We start from the raw sequence: 23,986 nt of genomic DNA, 5'->3' as shown, positions 1-23,986 counted from the left end.
TCCACCACTTGAAGACAGAACAAAAATGTGTCAACGGTAAACTAGGAAGAGGACCCTCATCTGACCATGCTGGTGCCTTGAAATTGAACTTCCCAGCTTCCCGAACTATGAGAAATAAATTTCTATTGTTTATAAGCTACCCAGTCTATGGTACTTGTTATAACAGCCTGAAAAGACTAAGACAGTGTTGACATGCCCAAGGGCCAAGCTAGATTATGGGCCTAAAATATTTTGGTTTCTCCCATAACCTTCCAGGAATGACTTGGCAGGTAAAAATCTCCTACTGTCTGCTTTCACAGATCCCATTTTTCAAGGGTTAAGGAGTGATCTGGTTTAATCTTGGTGATAAACATTTGCCTGGGCCTAAAAACAGAGAGAAACAGGGGACCTGCTTGTGGGAGGTTTCTGTTAAAATGTTCACAGAGTCTAGTGTGACAGAAGAAAACAAGGGCCATCAGCCAACAGGTTTGTTGGTGCCCAGTGGAGCCAGAGCCCGTCTGCCTCCATGCATATAGCTCTGGGTACAGTTTAGGCCCCACGCACATCTAGAGGGCAAGGCCCAATCTTTCAGGATAAACCAGGTCAGATGCACAGTCCTACAGCCCCTGATTTAGAGTTTCTCTTAAATTGTATGCGTCGGCTGGGTCCAGATATTTGTCCTCCTTGACTGTGTTTCCCACCCCCTTCCAAGCCACACGCTGGTGGAGAAAGACAAGTCTGTGTCTGTTGTTCATTCCACTCTATTCAGTGTTTCCTGTGGAGTGTGTTGCTGAGTCCCAGAGGTAGGGCAGCCATGACTGCTTGGAGTGCCTGAGTCTGCCTCTCCAGGTGGGCTGAAGGTACCTTTCCAGGTGAGTGATCTTAAGGAACTTCAGGACACTGACCTCCATGAAGGCTGGTGGCTTCTGGGGGGTCATGGAGAAGGACAACCTGCTGCCATGCCACAGACTTCTTTCTCACCCTAGTCTCTGGGTTCTAACTATGAGGATTTCAATAAAGAAGTCATCCACCTGCCACTGAGACCCTGATGGAGAGGATAGGCAAACAGGGGTCTCGTACCAGTTTGGCCCAATCCTAATGACCTTGAGCAAGTTACCAACCTCTATGGCAGTGTTTCTCAAAATAACACTCCCCAAATGCCAGGTTCAGAATTACCTGCTGCAGATCTGGGCCCCATCCCAAGCTGGCTGGCAGAATCCGTCTCTAGGAGTGGGCCACACTCACATTTGAGAACCAGGGCCTAAGGGCTCTGACTTTATTACCTGTCAAATGGGACTAACACGGGCCATACATACTTAATGAGACCCTTAGAAGGATCAAAATGGTGTGGGGTATGTAGAATAGTACACAGTCTGGCTTACTGACTAGGAGCACATTGGAGATCCAAACAGATCTGTGCTTGAAGCCTGGCTTTGCCACTTACCTGCTGGGTGGCCTTGAGAAAAAGTAACCTCTCTGAGCCTCAGTTTTCATAATCTATAAAATGTAGATAATAATGCCTAGCTCATGGGAATCACATAAGGATTAAATGAAAGCCCATATGTAAAATGCTTCATATATGCCTAGCACATGGAAAGTATTTTAATCATGGACACATTTTTCCTTCTCCTCAAAAACGATCTGCAACATGAGTCAGAGTACACTTCCTGTTTTACTAGTACAGTGAGTCTCACGAGGCTGTTCCTACAGAACTTCCCAGCTCCGTCTTAAAAGTCTTGCCTTTCCTAAGCAAGTGCCCAGGTTCTCTCAGTCCTGTTAAGCCAGGCTTGTAAATAGTTACTAGCCTGTTTATTTAGGACTAATAAATATCTTTGCTTTCTATGCCATTCCAAAGAGTTGATTCTCTCCTATTTCTCCCCCCTCCCCTCAATTTACAGACCTAAACTATGGGGGAATAGTCCTGCTACTGAAGACACCCTTCAAGAAAGCTAAAAATTTCAGCATATTAACATTTTCAGCATATTAACAGACAGTTGATATCTAAGGGTATATCTTCACAGTAGCTGGTACTATGGAGGGTTGCAAAAGAAATGAAAGGTAGGCAAATTGCATGAAGCGAGAAGGTTAGCTTAAGTTGACCCAGGCAAATCCCTAGCAGTTATGCTCCTTAAACGGGGCTCCTTTACCTTTGTTCTCAATATCGCAGGTCAGAAAAGAAGAGGGTAGGGGCTATTTGGAGTGGAGCTTGGACAAAAGCACTTGATAAACAAGGCCACCTCCTTGTCCCAAAGCCAATTCTAAAGTCTCCATCTGATACTGTCAGGAAGCCATCCTCCCCCAGCAGTCAATTCCTAGTAATACAAAAACGTACTTATTTATCCCACTGTCAACAGAAATGAATTATATCCTACCTCCCTGTCGTTGTATTAGGGAAGGAAGAAATGAAGGAAGATAATCTTCTTCAGTTGTAATTAACACTGGGCACGAGGGACTTTTCCGAAGTGTTTGCCCCAGCAACTCTCCCCCCACAGTGGATACAAACGCCCTCCTCGGGTGAGAGCCTTGGAGTTTCCCCCTCAGACATCTAACTGGACTCTAAACCCGGAAATCCTAAGAAAGAGACCTGTTTCCTGCGAGGCTTTCAACTTACACGCATTTCTGATCCCATTGCTGCCCTCCTTCGTTTTAGGCGCCTTGATCGCCTAGGTAGGGATCCAATTTTTATACTTTCAAAGCACTCAGGGCTGGAGAGAGGCCCTTCTCCAGGCAAATCCTGCACGGCCGATCCTCGGAGAGCGAGAAGGCGCCGCTGCCGCAGAGCCCAGGGCCAGGGCCGCGCGGTGCGGTGAAAAGTAGCAGCAAGCAACACACACGAAACCTTCTGCTGAGCCTTGGATCAGGGACCTAGGTCCTCGCCCCTGTGCGCCACACCCGCCAGGAAGCTCCCGCCCCGCCTCCGCCTTCCGGTGACCAGTGCACCGCGAATCTCCGGTGCGGAGACCACCCTGGGCCACGGTTTCTCCCCAGCCGACTCCCGGGAACCCAGGGAGAGCGAAGCCCGGCATGAGCCCTGTTCTCAGAGTACCCAATCTGAGAACACTGGGTCCCGCAGCATTTCCTGCCTCTAGGCTGAGAGAGGAAAGGGGTGGGTGGGGTGGACTGAAAGTTAAAGGCATTATCCTCCGCCCCTCCTAAGCTTCCGAACCGCACAGAAACTAGTCAGAGAAGCCCGGACTCGCGCCCTGAGCTTCTTGGACGCGACCCGGCTGGACTGCTTGATGCAATTCGCTCCGCGAAGAAATCCAGTCCATCCACTGGCCTCCAAGAGGAGCTGCCGCTTACGACAGGGACGAGAACGGCCCGGTGCCTGCAGAGGCACTGGCAACCCTAAGTAGAAGCTTCAGGATGTGGAGGGCAAAAGGCCTCCGGCATTTCCTCGAGGCCCAGGGGGCAGGGCTAAGGGGGCCGCACAGACAGCCAGGGGAGTCCAGGTCCGCCGGCGGAAGGCGGAGCCAGGCCAGCCGCTGCCCCGGGGGAAAAGTTCCTACCTAGCGGGGCGCGGTAGGCCGCCGTGCGGTGCCAACTTCCTCCTCCCAGCGAAAGAACGCGCCCAGAGCAGGATTACAAAGAGAGCGGAAGACCCTTTTCTAAACCAAAGCCTCACCCCATACCACTGGCCCTTCCCTTCTCTTTGGAAACTCCACGCTGGAGCCTAGGGGCCTACGAGTTCCTTCCTACCCGAACCGTGGGACGCTCAGAACACGCAGGCACTTTCTTCCAAGAACCCGCCGTGGAATGGAGACTGGAGGAGGGGAACGATTCGAGCTTGAACTGTTTGCACTCTGTCCCTCGATTATTAAGTGGAAAGACTAGGAAGTGTTCTCTCGTTGCCTGCGCGTGACTCATTCTGCAACCCTCTGTCCCCATTTCTTTTCCATAGAGAGGGCTGGTCTCAACTGCCAAAGTTCCAAATGTGGCCATAACCCCAGCCCTGCTCCCAGGCGTGCAGTAGAGATCGAAAGGCGTGGTAAAGAAGAGGTCTGCGTTTCCCATTCAGATATCCACTTCTCTAGCCAACAGTCTCCTGCCCCCCACCTCCAATTCTCCCACCCCAACCCCCGAAAAAAATATCACCGTCTTCGGTTATAAAGCTTCGATTTATATCGAAGCTTCTCCCGGTGAGAGGGTGCCGAAGCTTGCAGCGGGTAGCCAGAGCTGGGCGCTAAGGCCAGACTTAGATTTTTCTCCAGAAGCCAGTACAAAGTGGAACAAGCAAGGAGGGCACCACACCCGGAAACAAGACTTGACTTTGGGGGTGAAAAGCGCATGTAATCCGGAGACTTTCTCCCCCACTGTAGTCCAGCCCCACACCACCACCAGCCAGCCAACAGGTTTGCAAACCCTGTTTCAGGCCCAGGAAACTTGATCCCCGTGCATCTAGGAGAGGGGACTCCAGTGCGTGAAGTCACTGGGTCGCAAACCTGACTTGCTCCAACGCAGCCCTAGGGTCGGCTGCGGCTTGCGGGCGTGTCGACTCTGCCACGCACAGTCGGTCTGGGTGCCTCCCACCCGCCAGCGCCGGGCTGTTCTCTTAATGAATTACTAATGAGTTAAAATTGGGCAGCAGGCTTAATTAAAGCGTAGAGGCAATGTGTTTACCACATTGTAATTGAACTCATTAGGGCTATGGCTTTTTGTTTTTTAAGCAGCCGCCTTCCTTCTCTGCGTCGAATAATCTATGGGAAGCGTTTATTAGAGAAGGAGGGGGTAGCGGAGAAACAGTCCATCAATTCTTTCAATGAAAAAGACAGGATGAGAATGGGGGGAAAGGTAAAACCTCTATTCCGTGGATGTCTCGGTGGAGTCAGGGCTAGACCGAGGCTTCCCAAAGTTCCAAGGGTAGAATGATCTGATGAGCGCCCCGGCGTTTGGGAAGTTGCCAAGGGAGGGACCGGGCCTGAGCCAGAAAGGCTGCCTTTGTAACACCACAGTACTCCCAAACTCGGCCTATATCCCCACCATCCCCGGCCAAAGCGCTGCACTTCGACTGGACTCCCTGGCTGGTGCTCACCCTTCCAAGCGCCTGACGCTCATAATGAGATGGATTCTGCTAACTTTTCTTTTAAAAGCGACGTATGAGTTTGTCCCTAAAGCTTTCCTCCCTGGTAGTGCTGGGAAGGACTCATTCTCCTTTCTCCAGTTTTCCCGGCACCACTCCCCACCCGCTGTTCTGAAGACGCACATTGGGTGCCCAGGATCAGCGCCCCCTACAAATCCGCCCCCCCGCCCCCCGGGCCTGACCTCACCTCAGGGGATTTTCCCCAGAAGACTGGGGGAGGGCGCCGGCTTTTAGTGCACTGCCCTCGGGCAACACAAGAGAGGCGCACCTGCGCGCCCTGGGATAACACTTCTGGCAGGGAGCCCAAGCTGCCTGCCCGGGCTGCATGCCCCCAGAGCAAATTGTTCCCTCTTGCCCCTGGCCCCACTCCAATTATCAGGTCTCCAGCCCTCGCCTCCTTTCCCTTATGTTTGTACCCCTGGGCGTGGAAGGGTGATGGGTGGGAGGCTGAGGTTGGCGCAGGTCTCCTCTCCTTGCCCTGCCCTGCCTGACCAACAGGCGGCGTCAGAGACCTAGGTCTGGGCTGGGGAGTGGGGGTGTGCGGATCTGAGCAAGCTAAGCCGAGAAGCTGGGCTCGAGGAGAGCGACCCTCACCCCAAACTTACGAACTTGCCCAGGAAGCGAGTGGGAAGAGCTGGGTGTCTGCGGAAGACCACACAGAAGGGGAGAGTCAGGACGGGACAGAGTCGCAGTGGAAACCCCGACCGCGAGCGAGAGTGCAGAGGACCGCGGGCGACGGGCCGCGAAAGCGGATGTGGCGCGGGGGGAGGCGGCCGGCGCCGCGGGAGTCAGAGAGCGGCGGTGGAGCCGCGGAGCGCGAGGCAGGCGGGGTGGACTGAGCACGGAGGGCTGAAGACCGCGAGGGCGGCGCAGACAGGTAAGTGGCTTCGTCCTCCGCGCTCGGCCTCCTCTCCTTTGCGGAAAAATGGGTTGAAAGGGACTCCAGGAACTTCTGACCGCCGTCACAACCCCACAGCTGACCCCTACCTCCTCCCCTCCCCTCCCGCTTTAAACGCACACCCCTCACCGTTTGTGGGTTTTGTCAAACTCTCCCACCCTGTCCATCCCTCCTCCTCTCTCCGCCTGACCCGGGAGGTTGAGGTAAACTGTCTCTAATTTGTTGCTAAAAGATTAACTGCAGAGGGCAGGTCGATTTGATTAAGGCAATTAATCTTTGGTTACAATGTGCTAGTGTCATTTGCGTGCGTGAGGGCGGGGAGGGGGACCGTATAGAGAGAGAGAGAGGAAAAAAAGGCTAACGAGACTTTTTGGAGACGCTGTGGAAAGACGCTACCCTGCCCGGGACTGCGGCCACGTCTTCGCTCCCACACCCCGCAGCCCCAGAGCCCACGCGCGGTTTCAGCACTTCCCAGCCGGGACAGCGACTCCCGAGGGCGCGGCTAGTAACTTCCGGGTCCCATCCCTGGAGTTCACACCTGGCAAGCAGAGGCAGGAGCTAACCGGGAGTTTGCACTTCGCAGGCAGAGTCTGGAGCTGACCGCGACGAAGGGTACACCCTCCCCCTTCCCCATTGCCCAACCACTGGGCTTCCCTTTCCCCACTTCAAAGCAGGATCCGGCCAAATACAGCCCCCCCACATCCTCAAGACTCAAGCCCACCTGGAGGCGGGAAAGGGAGAAACCCCCAAACGCTCCTAGTAAAGTTCCCAAAGCTGGAGTTTTCTCTTTTCGTGAATAATTAACGCTAGTCATAAATAACTGATGGAGGCAGTGGAGAAAAGGAAGAAGGAGGGGGAGGCAGGCGAGAGCCAGGGCGGCCAAAGAGATCGAAGGGTTTGTTAAAGGACCATTAAGTAAGCCTTGCTGGGAACGGTATTCCTCTGTAGATCGCAGAGAGGTTACACCCAGGCACCCCGGCGGGGGTGAAAGCAGGGAAGCAAGGCACCCAGGGGAGTGGGGTTGTGCTGACCAAGCCCAGAGCACCTACCCAAGACCCAGTCTCAGCACTTGACCCATTCCCTCTCCTCTATCCAGGACTCATCTTCCCAGAGCCCTTTGAACTCTAGTCATCCTCTAGCCATGTGTCATTCACATGCCCACACCCAAAGTGCAGAAGTTCTGGGCTAGACAGTAGAGGCCCAGGGGTGAACCTAGGCTTTGAGCTCTGTCAGTTCTTCCCTGGCCTGTGGCAAGTCCTGCCCACTCCCAGTTTGCAGGCACCTCCCCAAAGCCACCTCCTCACTCCATCCCAGACCATACCATTTCCTTCTTTTCAAAGTGGTCCAAAATTTTGGGACTTCAGCCTCTTGCTTGTTCATTCTCATCTTCCTACACCAAACCTTGAAGAACAGGGTAGTGTACACACACACATACACACACACACACACACACCTCCATGCTCTTCCCCTGCCCCTCCATCATCTCCAATACCTGACTTCCTTTGAGGGTCTTTTTTTTTTTTTTTTTTTTTCGGTACGCGGGCCTCTCACTGTTGTGGCCTCTCCCGTTGCAGAGCACAGGCTCCGCGGCCATGGCTCATGGGCCTAGCTGCTCCATGGCATGTGGGATCTTCCCGGAGCGGGGCACGAACCCGTGTTCCCTGCATCGGCAGGCGGACTCTCAACCACTGTGCCACCAGGGAAGCCCCCTTTGAGGGTCTTAAGCATGCTGACCTCTGGCACCTTGTGTTTGCCCCACCTCTGAACTGAGACTCTTAGGCAGGGGTCTCAGAATCTGGAAGAAAGCCCAAGAGGAAACCCTTGCTCCTAGGTTGGAGGCCTATGCCAGAGCCTTTTGGCCGCTTTAGGAGACACTGGCCTCTCACCAGATGGCTAGCCTCCGGTGGCCAGTGCATGCTTTCAGAGTGAAACTCCTGAGGGCCCTTAAGCTGAGCATCCAGCACAATCCTTCACAGGGCCTCACTGAGTCCATTCCACAAGCAAAGCCATGTCTTGTCTTTTCCTAGTGCAACTTGGGATAGGCCCTGGGAAGAAAATATTGTAGACTGTAGTAACCACCACTGGCTGTGAGGTTGGGTTCCAACTTGGGGGCAGGCAGAAGGCTTTTTGTAGCCTTTCCATTGGTTAACAGCTTCCACCACCCCCACTTCCCTAAGGACCAGCTCTGAATATACCAAAGGCCAGCCTGGCTTTTCTGGGTGGGAGCAGAGAGTAGCTTCCAAAGAGGAAGGTTGGTGGCCAAGCCTCAAGGAGTCTAGATTTTTAATGAAATTTTTCTCGTCTTTATGTGATATGAAAGAAAACACTAAAACCAGTTTTATTTTCTCACCCACTTCATCACTATCCCAACACTCTCCACACCCTGAGCTCTTACCTTTTAAAGAACTGGGAAGTTCTGAATGGGGAAGGGAAAAGGCAAGAGAATAGGGACAGTTTTAGGGAATTGTCTTTCTGCCTCAGTAGGGATACAACAACCCAGTAGGGCTGTGAAACTAGACAAAGGGGTGGGAGGAAATCAGATCAGGGGGAGAGGAGGCCAGCCCTGGAGCCATGGGTTGTTTACTTCTCATATAAAATATAACTCCCCCAAGCAGGAAGTTACTGCAAACATGTATCAATAATGAATGAATCTCCTGTAATAAAATACTTACATAATTAGCACAAGTCAAGTGGTTGCATTATGTTAACCTTTTGCAACTCTGAGATGGAAAATCTTGCTCCAGAATTCCTCAGAATGCCATTTTCATTCTCAGGAGAGGGTGAGAGCCAAGCGCTCACCCAGCTTTCCACTTTGTTACAATATGGTTTTCCATTTCTGAACCAGAATGTAAGTACTTCTGAAATATAACAGAAAACTCTCTTTGGTGAATTCAGAACAGTCATTAACATTCAGTTTTAAGTGAATGTTAACAGTAAATAAAGAAATCTCTTGATTGTAATCATAGTAACAAAGCAATAATTACCCAGTAGGTGGTCATCAGTAATGATAAATGTATCATTATTACTGTGTGAGTCTGGGAACTCCGTTTTGGAAAGTACTTCAGACTTTTTAGTAGCATGGCTGGTTACAAAACATTTCTTAGCCTGCAAAAGCCATATAATTTTATACACAATTTAGGTGAAAATAAATTTAAATCTGTATATTACATTTTTAATTTCAAGTTAGTAATTAAAGTTGGGTCATTATATCTCCTCTGAAACCCTCAGTGCTCATCTCCACGGTTTGTTTGTACAATTTGTTTCTAAGACACCCAAGGTTACACAGTTCTAAAAGATGGAAATTTTAATTATTTGCCAACATTAAGAGTTTGTCAATGATATCATAATGCATCTTGAAAAAGTTTGGGATTGGTTATTGTCTTTGATCTGGTTAGCTATGCTTTCACTTTGAACCTCATGAGGGAAAGACTTTTTGCTTAAAAAGTACTCTTAAATACACAAAAATAGAAAATTCCTCTGAACATTATCTCTGAATTTTCACTGGTTGCTATTTTTTCAGGGGAAAAAAAATCAGTGACTCAGATTTCTACCCCCTCTACCCTGGGATTTATTTTGCTATTATCTAATTTCACCTTTTGCTACCACTGAGCTACAACTGCAGGCAGCAGGAAAGCTGAAGGCATGATTCTTATTGGGCAGCCTGAGAGCACATGATAGTTTAATAATGTATTAGCTAATGGGATCAAGCTTGATGGCAAAGTAGAAAATTTTCAGATGGGGAGGGGTGAGAGGGAAGAGAACAGGAAAGGGGGAAAAATGCCTTTATTTCCCCAGGAAATAAAATCCAATGTTCCCTTCACCAGTGTCTCTGGGGAGATGTTAAATGTATATCTATGTCATTTTCTCTCTTGTGACCTGTCAACAGACAATTTACAGCCCCTCCCCCTACTCCTACTCCTCTGCTTCCCCTCCCCAAGCTTTAAAAGATCCTGTTCCACACCCTTTCTGCATCCTCAGCCTCAGTTACACCTTAAATTGCTTCCCTGAAACAAAAGAGCCAGTGTTTTGTTTTGTTTTTTTTTAAGCCTCAAACAGCATTTCTTGTTCTTGGTGGTAGTTGGAATCTTCATACAATTAAAGACTCTTTTGCATAAATCCACTGAAATACTTGCCTTAGTTTTCTCTCCCACAATCTCTATTTCTTGCTCCACTGTCTCCTTTTGCGTTTCTCCCTTTTCTCCTCTCCCTTCTTTAGGAGTGGCAATCAAAAAAGGCAAGCATCTTTCCTTCTTATTCATTATTACAGCAGCATCTTTGAGACGCATCTTTGCCAATGAAAACTCCATGTAGATGCCTATCCTTTTGTTGTGGCGGCCTAGGTTATTCAGGAGCAGAGACAAAAGCCTGAAGTGATGTGATCTAAATGAGCTCTGGGGTTTTCCAGCTGGGACCACCTCCATTTCAAAGGACCCCCTCCCTCCCAACATGGGGAGGAGGGAAGTGGAGGGGGCTGGTACATATGTGAATGCATGCACAGAAAGAGAGAAAGGAGAAGACAGGGAAGGGAGAGAGCCTAGTGGGCTATTCCTTATGCCAATGTCCCTCTTTGATGCACATTCGCAGGTGTGTTCAGGAAGCATGCATCCGTAGCCTATGTGTGTCCTCAGGTATTTTGTGTTCCTTTGAATTTTATCTTGGTCAACTAATATTTGCTAAGTAACCATCAAGTATACCAAGTTCATGTTCCATTCTGGATTTTATTACTTCATGTGAACTATGTGCACACGTGAGTTCTTTGCTGTGTTTACAAGTTTGTGAGGACTTGTCAAGAAATGTGAATGCTTTGTTATAAAAGAAGAAAGTCCAATAGCAAATGTTTCCATTAGTCCCTGGCCTCTGTGAACTGGTAGGGTAAGAGCTTTCTCTGCCACTGACCCAAGGACAAGTTTTCTTGTGAGAATGGTTTCCTCTGATTAAGGGGAATTAAGCCTTCGTTCCTTCTCCTACAGTCTTTATTTTCTTATTAAGGTGTTTGTTTGAAAGGTAAGAAAGAAACTACTGATTCCCATAGTCATTGGTGCATGAGGAACTCAAGGGGTCACTGGGGCAGGGATACAGTGCAAAATGTGTTCATTTTCTCTTCCCTTCCTCAATTATGGTTTAGATTTTTAGGTTTGTGCTCTCATTTTACTTCTCCAGGGATACTCTGGCCCCAGGAAAAGGGTTCCCATTTATGGACAGTATTTATTAAGAGAAGGCTCAGAGGCCTTTCTCATTTCTTCTATGATTTCCATAATGGATGAGTTTTGGTTTGCTCCTCGTCCTTGGTTTCCTTCATATAACTCCAGCCAGAGCAATGGAGGAAAAACCAGGGAGTCTAAGCTGGGCTTGCCAGGCTTTCTACCCTCTTTGGGGCAGAAAGAGGGAACTGAGGGCTATCAGCAATTATTATCATTATGGCCATTACCATTGCTAATTTTTGTTATCAACTTATTTTAACTTGGTTAAGCAAATAGTAGCTAAGGTTCTGGCCACCTGTATACAAAATAAACACTAGACCAATTAGGGGGCAGGGTAAAATTTTAATGAAAAGGACTAAGATTCCTCTGGGGAATTTGGTTCCCTCTCTGCTCACCATGAAACTAAAATGCCTTTGAAATCTTTTACTCTGGAGCTATTAAAGACTTCAAACATATCTTGTAACAGTACAGGCCTAAGCATGTTTCCATTCTCCGAGGAAGGTGCTTTTAAAGCTAGCATGTATTAAATGACTACTGTGTGCCAAGCATTTTACATATATTATCTTATTTAATTCTCATAATACCCCTGTGGGCTACATATCAACCTCCTCATTTTACAGATGAAGAAACTAGGGCTTGGGGAGTTTAGGTATCAAAGCAAAATTCCACAACTAGTAAGTGACTGAGGAGAAATTTGTACCCAGTTTCAATCTAACTGAATCTCCTGTACTTCCTGATACGTGAGAATTCTTCTGTCCCTGGTAGTTTTGCCAGCCTTCCAGTTTCTTTCCGGGCCATGCAGGTCTACTTTTGCAGACTTGGAACTAATAGGGAAACCATTTCTTACCCTACCTGATGCAGAAATACCAATGCCAAGGACACCTATTTCAGGGACACAGAAGCAGTAATATTCTTGCCCAAGAGCTGAGAATGGGGTAAGAGGGAATGAGTGAGAGAGATAGAAGCTGTTTCTTTGATCTGTAACTGTCATGGGTTCTCCAATACCCAGGCTTGGAGTAGAATGAGAGGGAATATCTGGCGTCTCTAATTTTAATGAATTTATATTAAGGCCTTTATCTTCCTTTCGTGTCAATGCCGAACACAGGCGTGGGGGTGGGGAGTGGCTGGATTTCTCAGTCCTTTTAGATGGAGCAGGTGTGGCAGAAGTACGGAGGTGTGTTTCTGTGTCGCCCCTTGCCTCTTAAGTCTGCAAGGCCATGCTGGAGCCCAGAGCCGAATCTAGGGCTCCGATGATTGCAGACTGGGAGGCTTCTTCCGGGAGGGCCTTGAACGCAGTAGGATCTGCTGCGCCACGGAGCTCTGCATTCGCTTCAGCACCGCGGACAGCTCCTCGGCCTTGCCCTTCCTCTCGAACCTGCCGGGATTCCCACGCTGCCTCTCGGAACAGTCTGCTTCCAAAGTGGAGGGCATCCTGACCAGGTTTGGGTTCGCTTCAACCAATTGTTTAAAAAAAACTGCAGCTAGAAACCTCCATCCACGCTGCTGCAACCGCCGCGTGCGCCTGCATGGAGGCGGCGCTCCTCCAGTTCCGAGGGAGCCAGCTCGGTTTGTGGTTTTCCTTTGGGTCCGGTGTATGGGCTCCTTTACCTGTCCCTGGCCTGGGTAAACCGCAGCCGCTTGGAACGGAGATGAGAGTGGAAATGCTCTCCTCCGTGCGGTGATAGATCATGCAAACGGGTGACACCAGTTTAACCAATAAAACAATTTGAATCAATTAGCCGGCTGAGGAGAGTCCCGAGGTGTAAAATGCATGTCTGCTCGAATAGGAAAGCATTGATTAACTCGGCCCCTACCCGCTGCCTCCCGCCACCGCCTGCTTCTCCCTGCTGCCCGCCTGCCAAGGTCTCGGGGGCTAGGACAGGGACTGACAAGGAACAGGCGCCTCTGGTCCGGAAAAGGAAATTGGAAGGGCAGTGGAGAACCATCAGGAGACCTGTTCAAACTTAGAGGACAGCAAAGAATCAGAGAGATAGTGAGTGACAGAAAGTTGCTCACAGACTCAAAAACGTATAAAAAGACTGTAATTCCGAAGTCCAGCTCCAGACTGATGGTGAGGATTTGCTGGACCACGGAGCCTGGCTTTGAACAATTGTTCTCCACCTTCACCTTCCAAAAATATATTTGGCCTGACAGCTCAACAGGCACCCCAGACTCACTGGGGAAATAAAATAAAAATGCTATTTTTAGAATTATTTGTGCAGAAGTACTTAACCTAACATCACACGTTTCTCTTTCCAGTGACACTTCTTTGCATTAAAATAAAGTCACAGGTTTGTATGGCAGTAAGCCACCAAGCTAATGTATACATGGTTATGTTGAAAGATGAGGTAAGGGGGTGGCTACAGGTACCACTCAGGCATGGATTCAGTCCTCAAGGTAAACAAGGATGGGAGGGAAGGCAAAGATTCATCCAGTTTCTCTTTTCGAAAAAAAGATGTTTTTACAGATTTTTTTTTAAGTAGAGATCTGTAGGGGATGAGGAGCCTTTTGGGGGCAACGATGGAAACAGCGAAATAAAAGGAATAAAAGCACCACATGATCTTCCTTCTCAGCAGCGACCACGCATTTTCCTGTGGTACATTAATGAGGTGATAGGACTTTTCATTTCTCCCCATTTTCGGTCTTAAAATCTGCCCCATTTTCAGGCTTTCTTTCTAGCAGCCTGGGCTCTAGGAAGTGTAAGCAAGCCGAGACCTCCCTTTGTGGGAGCTCCTGGCCTCAGGAGGAATAACCAGTCTGGGCCGGGAACCTTCAGAAGAGCAGGCGTGCAGGCGGCCTTCAGCCTTCCGCAGGAATGGATTCGTGAATGAAAATGACGCTCTTTTGGCAAATGAGCCAGGCAGGCATAGTGTGAGTTTCCCTTCTTCTAGGATGGGAGGCTTCGAGGGCACTAGGGAGGGAGCATTCAGTTGACTTCAGCCCCTTAGAACAGAGCCTAATTAGTGCTGATGGTGACTTCAGAAACTAGGAGTTGGGTGAAATATTATTTCACTGCCGTTTCAAACTTATGCTCACACAAACGTTACAATTTTCATGGCTCTGAAACTGTGTTTTCTGCATATTAATTTAAAATAGCCACAATTCCTGTATCCCTCACTTTTTGTTCAATTGACTCCCTTTTGTTTTATTGACCTTTAATGAAGTGTTAAGATTTCACACTTTCACACTTGAATTTAGTGATGGTTTGTTGTTGATACTATGATGTAGTCCCCGTTGGGCTTCCGGGTTAGTGGAGGTTGTTCTTTCAACCATTTCTACAGTACGACTGCCCAACTCTAAGGCTATGTGTTTCACCAGGCAGCAATCGAAAATTCAGCTCTGACAGTAAGGGAAAAACTTAAAAGATCTTCCAATCCCACCCCGTGTAGGTATTCTTCTTAGAATGTCCTCTAAATAAGCAGCTTCTTCCATTTCTGATAAACGAGAGGTGGTCATTTTGACTCCTAACAGCTGATCAATGAGGAAGTAATATACTGACACTTCACTATATTGTATGTGTGCCTTACTTTGGGAAGCTATAGGAAATGGTCTTTTCCCATCCTACTTTTACTTCTTCTTCTCATTAGTATTATTACTGGTTTCCTTTTTGTAAGGGTATGTTTCTACATAGTTCCTTGAGAAATTAACTTCTCTGGGAGCATTGGCAACTTGCCCAAGTGTGGGTCAAGGCTGGGGGCCTCCCTGCTTTCCTGTCTCACCTTTTCCTTGTGCTGAAGTGGCCTGCATGGGTTTTATAAATGGGATGGAGAACTATTCTGAATGAAGTTGACTGACGAGTGCACACATGCACTCATTGGGGTCCTCACTTTATTGCACACTTTCCAAAATAGAGAATGCCACTCTGTGTCTTGTCCTAAAAAGGCAAATGTGTGTTCAAAAGTGAAGACATTCTCCACGCTTCCTTCCAAGTTTTTAGATTGAGTACGCTTTGCAGAACGCACCCCCCTGCCCCGCCCCGCCCCGCTTTTCTCATTTCACAGTTTCAAAGGAGCACTGAAACTATTCTATTCTCCGGCTAACTGTGAACTGTGATTCCTATATCTTCGGAGACACAGTGAGGCTACTGATTTGCACCGCGTACCTGAGAGATCATTCGCGAAGAAGGGTGGCTCAGAGAAATGAGGGGAGGAGACAATAACTGGCAGGGATACAGTCAATTTAGAGGCGTCCTTCTAGAATCCGGGGCCTCCAGGATCCAGGGCCCCGGGATCAGGCAGACTATATAGCTTTCCACTCCTAAATCAGATCTACGGCTCCAGCACCACTGCTGCGTTTGCTCAGTGGAGAGGTTGTTGGCAATTGCGGGTTGGTTAGGTGTTAGCTTTCGTGCCTGCTGAGAAAGGATCTCGAAGCTGCTCGCTCTCCCTTTCGCTCTCCCCCCTCCCTCCCTGTAACATGCCAGCCCTTTAATGTGGAGTGTCAGGGAGACAGTGACGTCACCTTGCCCGCTGGGTGGCGTCCCTTCGGTCCGACACGAGTTCAGAGGCAGAGAAAGGCGCTGTCAGACTGCACTCCACCTGGGGCTCGCCTGCCGCGGATGTCCGCGCGCCCACACTTTATACGGTCGAGGGGACGCCCCGCAGCAATTCAGGCGGTCATTCTCCGCGGGCCGGGGTACAAGCGCCATTAGAGCCGACGAGCGCCAGGATCTTCACGCGGAGCCCTCTGAAGTCCCGCCCGCTGGATTCCAGGACCCGCTTGGATGCTTCGCCTCCGAGAGACCTCGGAAGATGGGCCGGCAGCCACGCGCGTAAAGACAGCTAGGGGTTACCAGGTACTGCCGGAACCAGCCGGCCCCCACTCGGCGCACAGCTCGCGGTTCATTATTTGGGAGCCCGAGCGGTGGGATTTTCCGGTTAGGTTGGGGGCAGCGGAGGGCTTCGGTAGTGATTGGTTTGGGAGCCTGGGGGGTTAAGTTGAGGGTCGTTGGCTCGTCAGTCAGATAGGGAAGTTCGCCAGCTTTCTTTCTCAGTTCAACTAACTTTTGTCTCTTCTTCCCTCACTCTCTTTTAAAAATCCCCCAACCTAAACCCTCTTATTTGTGTCTCTGCTCTGACAGGAGTCTCTGGGAGAGCTTGGGGTGGACCTGGAGCACACCCAGTAGGAGACACTTCTGCCCCGTCTACAGCTGCTCAGGCTGCGGGTCTCTAGCCAGTTCCCCGCTAGGCCAGGCCCGCTGCGCGCATTGCCATTATCCCAGGGTCTTATTAAGATAATAAGAATCTTGTTTGGGAGGGGAATGAGGATTGAAGGACCATTTGGCAAAGTTAAGGCTGGTTATATCCGGCCCAGGTATCACTGTGCCATTTAACATCCCGTCCCCTGGAAATATTGTCTCTGATCCATCCAAAGTGACAGGCCTGGCTTTCGTCTCGTTGATCGCATCGAGGTTTGTTCACCCTTCCTGGAGGCCACAGAACGTAATGAGAGCTGAGGATCCAGGGGTCAGAAGGGCGAAGGTTGTCGGGATAGAGGTCACGGGGCCCAGAGAGGACCAGGATATGACAATTTGGGTAAAGGGGTACACTAGTGTATTCACTGAAATCTCTGTAATAACAAACTCCAGTGCCCTTGGCGGAAAGTGGTGATGCGACGGCCACCGGTGATTTTCCAGGGCAAACGATAGTCTTAGCAGCTGCCCTGGACAAGTAGCTGTGCAAGGTCACTGCCAGTTTCGCAGGGAATGAGCCGCTTTGCTTGTTTTGACTTAGCAGTGTTGTCACAAAGGTTTCTTTCGCTTGCTTTTTCTATATTTTCAATTTACTGGCTGTTTTCCCCCATTAAGTATCCCGGTTGACCAGAGATGACAGGAATTTTACCGCAGGCCCAACCCTGGGCTTCCGCTTTCAGCGCTCCCGCAGATTACCTAGTTCAAGGATTATTTCTACCGTGGGGCACTTCCCCCCACCCCCAATAAGGTAAAGAGATATCTACATAGATCAGAAAAAGAAATGTCACAGAAAGTGGTTCACCTTTCAACTAAATTTGCCTTTTAAAGCCCATCAGTAATGATCCCCAAGAATTGTTCAGTTTCTTTGCACCGTTTCTGGGCTTAACACTCTTGCCTGTACTTATTTGCTCATTGTCATGGAAATGACAGGCAAACAGTTTTTGAATATCTTCAAGTCTACAACTTCATCTTTTAAAGCCACCTATTGGAACCGGAACTACTCAATTTTAGCAAGCAGCTTTTTGAACCCTTGAAAGTGAAACGCCTGTTTTGGTGCAATTTTGCATATAGGTTTGTACATTTTCCCAAAAAATTTCTAATTAAAGTATCAAAATATCTAATGGCAAAGGTAAGGGAGAAGGGATTTCGTTTTGCTTTAATGAGCTGTGTCTCAACCAGTAGTGAATTTCCCCCAAGGAAACCACAGATGCCACAAAAATTACTTTTTTAAAGGTTTGGGTTTTTTTTTTTAATCAAAATCAATCTATTTTCAAGCAAATGCGACTGGTCTCTCTTTTAAAATTTGGGCTTCAATGGCTAAGCCTCAGTTTTCCATAACTTTTATAATCTGTACTAGTTACCACTGTCATCATTACTTCCTAATTTATAGCAGGAGTGCCATTTTATTCTAATAGCTTCTATAAATCGGGGATAAGGTCTTGAGTTTCTTAGGAACTGACTTTTTAAAAATTTACTTTGGATATTTAGACCCGAAGAAAAGCAATTCCAAATTCCTGCATTTCCAAAGGATGACCTTGAGGAAATTTAAGAGATGACTTCCTTGTGTCTGAAACTTGGTTTCTTTGCCCAGTGATAATTATATCTTAACCAAAGCAAGGAAGTGATTATAATTCTTCAGTTAGCGACTCAACCCACCCCTCTCTTTGTAAACTGAAAAAGCTCTAGTCAACGCTTTCTCCTTTCCCTTCCAGTCTCCAGGGCCGACCCGAAGGGCTCGGCCCGGGCTTCCGCGGCGGAGGAGATGGCTTCCAGCCCGCTGCCGGGGCCCAACGACATCCTGCTGGCATCGCCGTCGAGCGCCTTCCAGCCCGACGCGCTAAGCCAGCCGCGGCCGGGCCACGCCAACCTGAAACCCAACCAGGTGGGCCAGGTGATCCTCTACGGCATTCCCATCGTGTCGTTGGTGATCGACGGGCAGGAGCGCCTATGCCTGGCGCAGATCTCCAACACCCTCCTCAAGAACTTCAGCTACAACGAGATTCACAACCGCCGCGTAGCGCTGGGCATCACGTGCGTGCAGTGCACGCCGGTGCAGCTGGAGATTCTGCGACGCGCCGGGGCCATGCCTATCTCATCGCGCCGCTGTGGCATGATCACTAAGCGTGAGGCTGAGCGTTTGTGTAAGTCGTTCCTAGGCGAAAACAGGCCCCCCAAGCTGCCTGACAACTTCGCCTTCGACGTTTCGCACGAATGCGCCTGGGGCTGCCGCGGCAGCTTCATCCCCGCGCGCTACAACAGCTCCCGCGCCAAGTGCATCAAATGCAGCTACTGCAACATGTACTTCTCGCCCAACAAGTTCATCTTCCACTCCCACCGTACGCCCGACGCCAAGTACACGCAGCCGGACGCAGCCAACTTCAATTCGTGGCGCCGTCACCTCAAGCTCACTGACAAGAGCCCCCAGGACGAGCTAGTCTTCGCCTGGGAGGACGTCAAGGCCATGTTCAACGGCGGGAGCCGAAAACGCGCGCTGCCCCAGCCGGGCGCGCATCCCGCCTGCCACCCGCTCAGCTCGGTCAAGGCGGCCGCTGTGGCGGCGGCTGCGGCGGTGGCGGGAGGTGGCGGACTGCTGGGCCCGCACCTGCTGGGGGCGCCCCCGCCGCCGCCCCCGCCACCTCTGGCCGAGTTGGCGGGCGCGCCGCACGCGCATCACAAGAGGCCGCGCTTCGAAGACGACGACGACTCGCTGCAGGAGGCGGCTGTCGTGGCCGCCGCCAGTCTTTCGGCCGCCGCCGCCAGCCTCTCGGTGGCCGCGGCCTCCGGCGGCGCCGGAGCGGGCGGGGGAGGCGCGGGGGGCGGCTGCGTGACGGGCGTTGGCGCCGGCGCGGGCGCGGCGGCTGGCGCCAAAGGGCCACGCAGCTATCCGGTCATCCCGGTGCCCAGCAAGGGCTCGTTCGGGGGCGTGCTGCAGAAGTTTCCAGGCTGCGGGGGACTCTTCCCGCATCCTTACACCTTCCCGGCTGCAGCCGCCGCCTTCGGCTTGTGCCACAAGAAGGAGGACGCGGGCGCCGCGGCCGAGGCCCTGGGGGGTGCGGGCGGCGCGGGCGCGGCGCCCAAGGCCGGCCTGTCTGGCCTCTTCTGGCCCGCGGGCCGCAAGGACGCCTTTTACCCGCCCTTCTGCATGTTCTGGCCTCCGCGGACCCCGGGCGGACTTCCCGTGCCCACATACCTACAGCCCCCGCCGCAGCCGCCCTCGGCGCTCGGCTGCGCGCTGGGAGAAAGCCCGGCCCTGCTGCGTCAGGCCTTCCTAGACCTGGCCGAGCCCGGCGGCGCGGGCGGGAGCGCCGAAGCGGCCCCCCCGCCGGGTCAGCCCCCTCCGGTTGTCGCCAACGGTCCGGGATCCGGCCCACCGCCTCCTGCGGGCGGCGCGGGCGCTCGCGACGCGCTCTTCGAGTCGCCCCCGGGCGGCAGCGGCGGGGACTGCAGTGCTGGCTCCACGCCTCCGGCCGACCCCGGCTCCGTGTCCGGGGCTGGGGCCGCGGCCGCCGGAGCGGGCCCCGTGGGTGCCCGAGTGCCCGCGCCCCACCACCCGCACCTCCTGGAGGGGCGCAAAGCCGGCGGAGGCAGCTATCACCATTCCAGCGCCTTCCGGCCGGTGGGCGGCAAGGACGACGCAGAGAGCCTGGCCAAACTGCACGGGGCGTCCGCGGGCGCGCCACACTCGGCCCAAGCGCATCACCACCACCACCAACAACCGCACCAACACCACCACCACCATCATCCCCCGCAGCCGCCGTCGCCGCTGCTGCTGCTGCCCCCGCAGCCCGACGAGCCGGGTTCCGAGCGCCACCACCCGGCCCCGCCGCCGCCGCCCCCGCCGCCTCCGCTGGCCCCGCAGCCGCACCACCGAGGCCTTCTGTCCCCCAGTGGCACCAGCTGCAGCTACCCCAGCGAGGACAGCTCCGAGGACGAGGATGACGAGGAAGAAGAGCAGGAGGTGGACGTGGAGGGCCACAAGCCCCCCGAGGGCGAGGAAGAGGAGGAGGAAAGTCGAGACCCGGAGGACGACGAGGAGGAAGACGAGGAGACAGGGGTCCTGCTAGGGGACCCTTTAGGCGGGGGCGGCCGATTCCTCCAGGGCAGAGGGCTGTCGGAGAAGGGGAGCAGCCGGGACCGCCCTCCGGCCGCCGCGGGCGCTTTCCCACTGGCCCTGAACTCCTCCAGGCTGCTGCAGGAGGAGAGGAAACTGGGTGACCCCGGCGGCTCGGACCTGCCCCCGCCACCGCCCCCGCCGCTGGCCTCCCAGAAATCAAGCGGCGGCCTTAGCAGCAGCCCGGGCAGCCCGGTCCACCATCCATCACTGGAGGAGCAGCCCTCCTACAAAGATGTAAATATCCCCTTTAGGCTCCTTCAAGCTAATTATTATTATTTAAATGCACCTTTAGGCTGAATCGGTTACATATGCGCAGGAAAGATGAATCACCAGATTTCCCCACAGAAATGAAATATTCAGTGTGTTTGGGAGGGCTTCTTTCCTACCAACTGTCCTCCATAAAAATGTGGTTTCTGGTCTCTCACAAAGCCTCTCGAAGGCCTTGGGGCCTCTATTCCCCCCTATATTTAAGTTGGCTGCTTATAGAAGTTGGGAAAGACCCCTAAATTGACCAAGTCCTTCCTCTAATCTACCAATCTCTTTTGCCCAACTCCCTGCCCCCAGTTGAGCACAATTGTTCCCCCAGAAGCAGTGGGACCACAAAACCGGTGCAGTCTGAATGATCCTATCATTTTTCTTCTCTGTAATTCAGTGCCTCCCCGAACCATGACCCAGAAAAGATCAAAAATACATTGACTTCAAAAGTTAAATTCAGTTTTATATGAACTGCTTTAATCAAGGCTTGAACCCAAGAGCTCTAGCCAGAATGGACACTTCTGTAAGACACTGTGTCCAGTAAAACAAAAGGCAGGCTCTTTAGCAAGACTGGCTTCTCCCAAACCAATCTCCACCCACATGAAAGTGCTACCTGGGGCCCCTAAAGACCAAAGTTAAATTTAAGTGGCTCAGCATTGTGTTCACTCAAGTGTGCATAGAAAACACTCTCAAGGACTTCATAGTGAAGTGACTGTGTCCTAATGTAGTGTAGATGTGACAAGTAATGTGGCATGTTGATTTACAGAGTGTATAATAGGTGCATATTTAACATACTACTTCGTAAAGGATAGTGCAGGTACGTGCAGTCGTACACTTGTATTTAAGCACAACAACTATTCAGAGAAGATAATCATCAAAAAATGAAGTCTCCTGAGGCTCCATGGAGTCACTTTTATTGATGCTTCTTCCTGCTGACTGTTGACATTAGCATATGGTTTCATCCAGGCATTGATTTGTGTCTCTAATTCTTCTCCATACAGAATCAGAAAACTAAGGAAAATAACCAAGTTATTTTATCTACAAAGGATGACAACAACTTTTCAGGTAAAAGAAAATAAGCCCCCAGTTTTCTTTCCTGCATTTAACCATTTCTGTGAGACTTACACCCAGCATCTCCTGCCCCTACCACCATTCTGTGGGTTTTCATCCATTGAATTTTGTGGGGTTTTTTTCATACTACAGTTTATATTTTAATGGGCAGCATTTCTGTAGTTTCCAAACAATGGCAATTTTCCAGATAACAGCACTGTTGCCCCCATCTCAACATACGTCTTTGCATTTAAATGGCATCAGTACTCTAAACATACACAGATACATAAATACATGTTAAAATTCTTGGATGTCTTTGTTTCCCACTTGTCAGTACAGATTCACTTGTAGATTTTGTGTTTTGTTTGATTCTAGATAAGAACAAGGAGCATAGCTTTTTCATCACAGACTCTGATGCTTCCGGAGGAGATTTTTGGAGAGAAAGATCAGGTAGGCTGGGACAAATAGAAGGAATGAAGAGTCAGATGACAGAGAGAAGGGCTGAAATTCATAATCAGAAGACTGTATATTTAGTACAAGGGTAAAGATAAAAAAAACAATTCCTAGTAGATATAACTAAGAAAAAACACAAATGGGAAAGCAGTGACATTAATAGCAATAAGATTATTAATTGCTGGGCATATATCAGAAGAGAATTCAGAAATATATCAGGTTACACAATGAAACGGGCTGGAAAAGCATAAAATGACAATAATTGAAATGTTCTCTTAGAAACCTTCCATTAAAAAGGATCACAGCTTATTGCTTTTAATATCTGTCAGAAAGACATTAAAGGTGTTTTATGACATCTATGCCAACATTTATATTATCTCCATGATAATGATCTCTACACAAAATGTATAATACATTTACAAAAATTACATTATACAAATTAAATGAAACCACCTTTTACTGATTGCTAAATGTCTCCAAGGGGTTTGGGAAAGACGTGATTAGAAGTTTTGATACTAAGTTGTCTATTGCAGTGTCTTAAGGAGAGGGTTTTGTTTCTTGGGAAAAAGGAATCTAATTTTCCATTTATGTAATGCAAACTGCCTTGGCTTTGACTATTCACGGTTAATTGACTGTCAAACGAGGTTGTTATCCCGCGGCAATGTCTGCAAATTTGCCTGTCAAATGAGACAGAGAGAGCAAGCTAGGAAGTGAGGGAGAGGGAGAAAGAGTGGTGTGGGGAGCAGAAATAAAGAAAATAGGATCTTAAAGGAATCTTATGTAACAGCAAAGTACAATGAAAAAGGTCTCCAAACCTTTGTTTTTATTTTTCCATAAAGGAAACTTCTCAGTACTTTAAATGGCAAAAGGCAAACACCTATTTTAATGAAAAACTAGCTTTATATATCATGGGAAGAAAGCTTTATATATTGTGAGTTATTTCCAAATTATTTCATGAGTATTTTCTATAAATATTGATCAACAGCCAGTTTGGGCTGACTGTGCTAAGGAGTTACTAAGAATAATTTGGTGGTGTATCCTTGGCCGTATCAAGTCTCCATAAAATTGTGCATTCTGGCTTTACCTGTTTGTTAGCACGTTTTAAGTGTTTTTATTACTATCACTTTCACATTAAAGCATAACCCTTTGAAAATTCAAAAAAATCACCTTTCACAAATTTGCTCTGTGTCTAATATGATAAAGTTGTTAAATGTGGGTTTTTCTGTTACAATCTAAAGTGTACAAAATAAAGTCACAAAGGCAATGATATTTGAGCAGGAACTACCTCTTCCCTAGTACGATATTTCACAAAATTGAGGCTTGAAATAGAAAGGATGGGTACCAACACATTTCTAATGGGCTTGCACACAAACACACACACACACACACACAAATGTTTATAATTCTATTTGATTGATTCTGTAATATCTAACCATTTCCCAGACATTTCTGGATAGTCGATTGCTTTTCTTTGTTTGATATGTGTAGAAATTAACAGCCACTGGAAACAACACATTTATGAATATAAAAAAAACAGTTTTGGAAACATTTCTCATCCCCATATCAAATGATATTTAGCAGCTCTGTAGAGCTAAAAACAGGTTTAAAAGTAGCCCAATTTCTCCTAGAAACCACAGATGGGAGTCTGTATGTACTCTAGTGAATGCAAATTAATCGGGCTGTTTCAACAGCCGAAGTGGTTGGAGACCTTTGCTGGGGGTGTGTTGTACAAACAGTGAGCACTTAGAGAGTTCCCATTCCTCTC

The 23,986-nt window shown here is 49.7% G+C and overlaps 1 protein-coding gene and 1 long non-coding RNA gene across 4 annotated transcripts in view; one reads left to right on the top strand and one right to left on the bottom strand.

Moving 5' to 3' along the window:
- Nucleotides 1-2,839, bottom strand: part of LOC308626964 — a 70,281-nt gene extending 67,442 nt beyond the window's left edge. For both annotated transcript variants that reach the window (XR_014017332.1, XR_014017333.1), the window contains exon 1: nucleotides 2,591-2,839. This is a non-coding gene — a long non-coding RNA (uncharacterized lncRNA). The remainder of the gene's footprint in view (nucleotides 1-2,590) is intronic.
- A 2,741-nt stretch (nucleotides 2,840-5,580) lies between these two features.
- Nucleotides 5,581-23,986, top strand: part of SKOR2 (SKI family transcriptional corepressor 2) — a 51,946-nt gene continuing 33,540 nt past the window's right edge. Inside the window, exons 1-4 of one of the 2 annotated variants that reach the window (XM_081252892.1) lie at nucleotides 5,581-5,936; nucleotides 18,062-20,697; nucleotides 21,720-21,783; nucleotides 22,144-22,218. In XM_081252892.1, coding sequence (XP_081109018.1) covers nucleotides 18,112-20,697; nucleotides 21,720-21,783; nucleotides 22,144-22,218 — 2,725 coding nt within the window. In that variant the 5' untranslated portion in view covers nucleotides 5,581-5,936; nucleotides 18,062-18,111. Of the gene's footprint in view, nucleotides 5,937-18,061; nucleotides 20,698-21,719; nucleotides 21,784-22,143; nucleotides 22,219-23,986 lie in introns of those variants that run through there. The other variant, XM_081252891.1, reaches the window with a different exon arrangement.

Source organism: Mesoplodon bidens (assembly GCF_964165515.1).
Source record: "Mesoplodon bidens genome assembly, chromosome: 13".
NCBI lineage: Eukaryota > Metazoa > Chordata > Mammalia > Artiodactyla > Ziphiidae > Mesoplodon > Mesoplodon bidens.
This window is presented reverse-complemented; position numbering and strand designations above follow the sequence as displayed.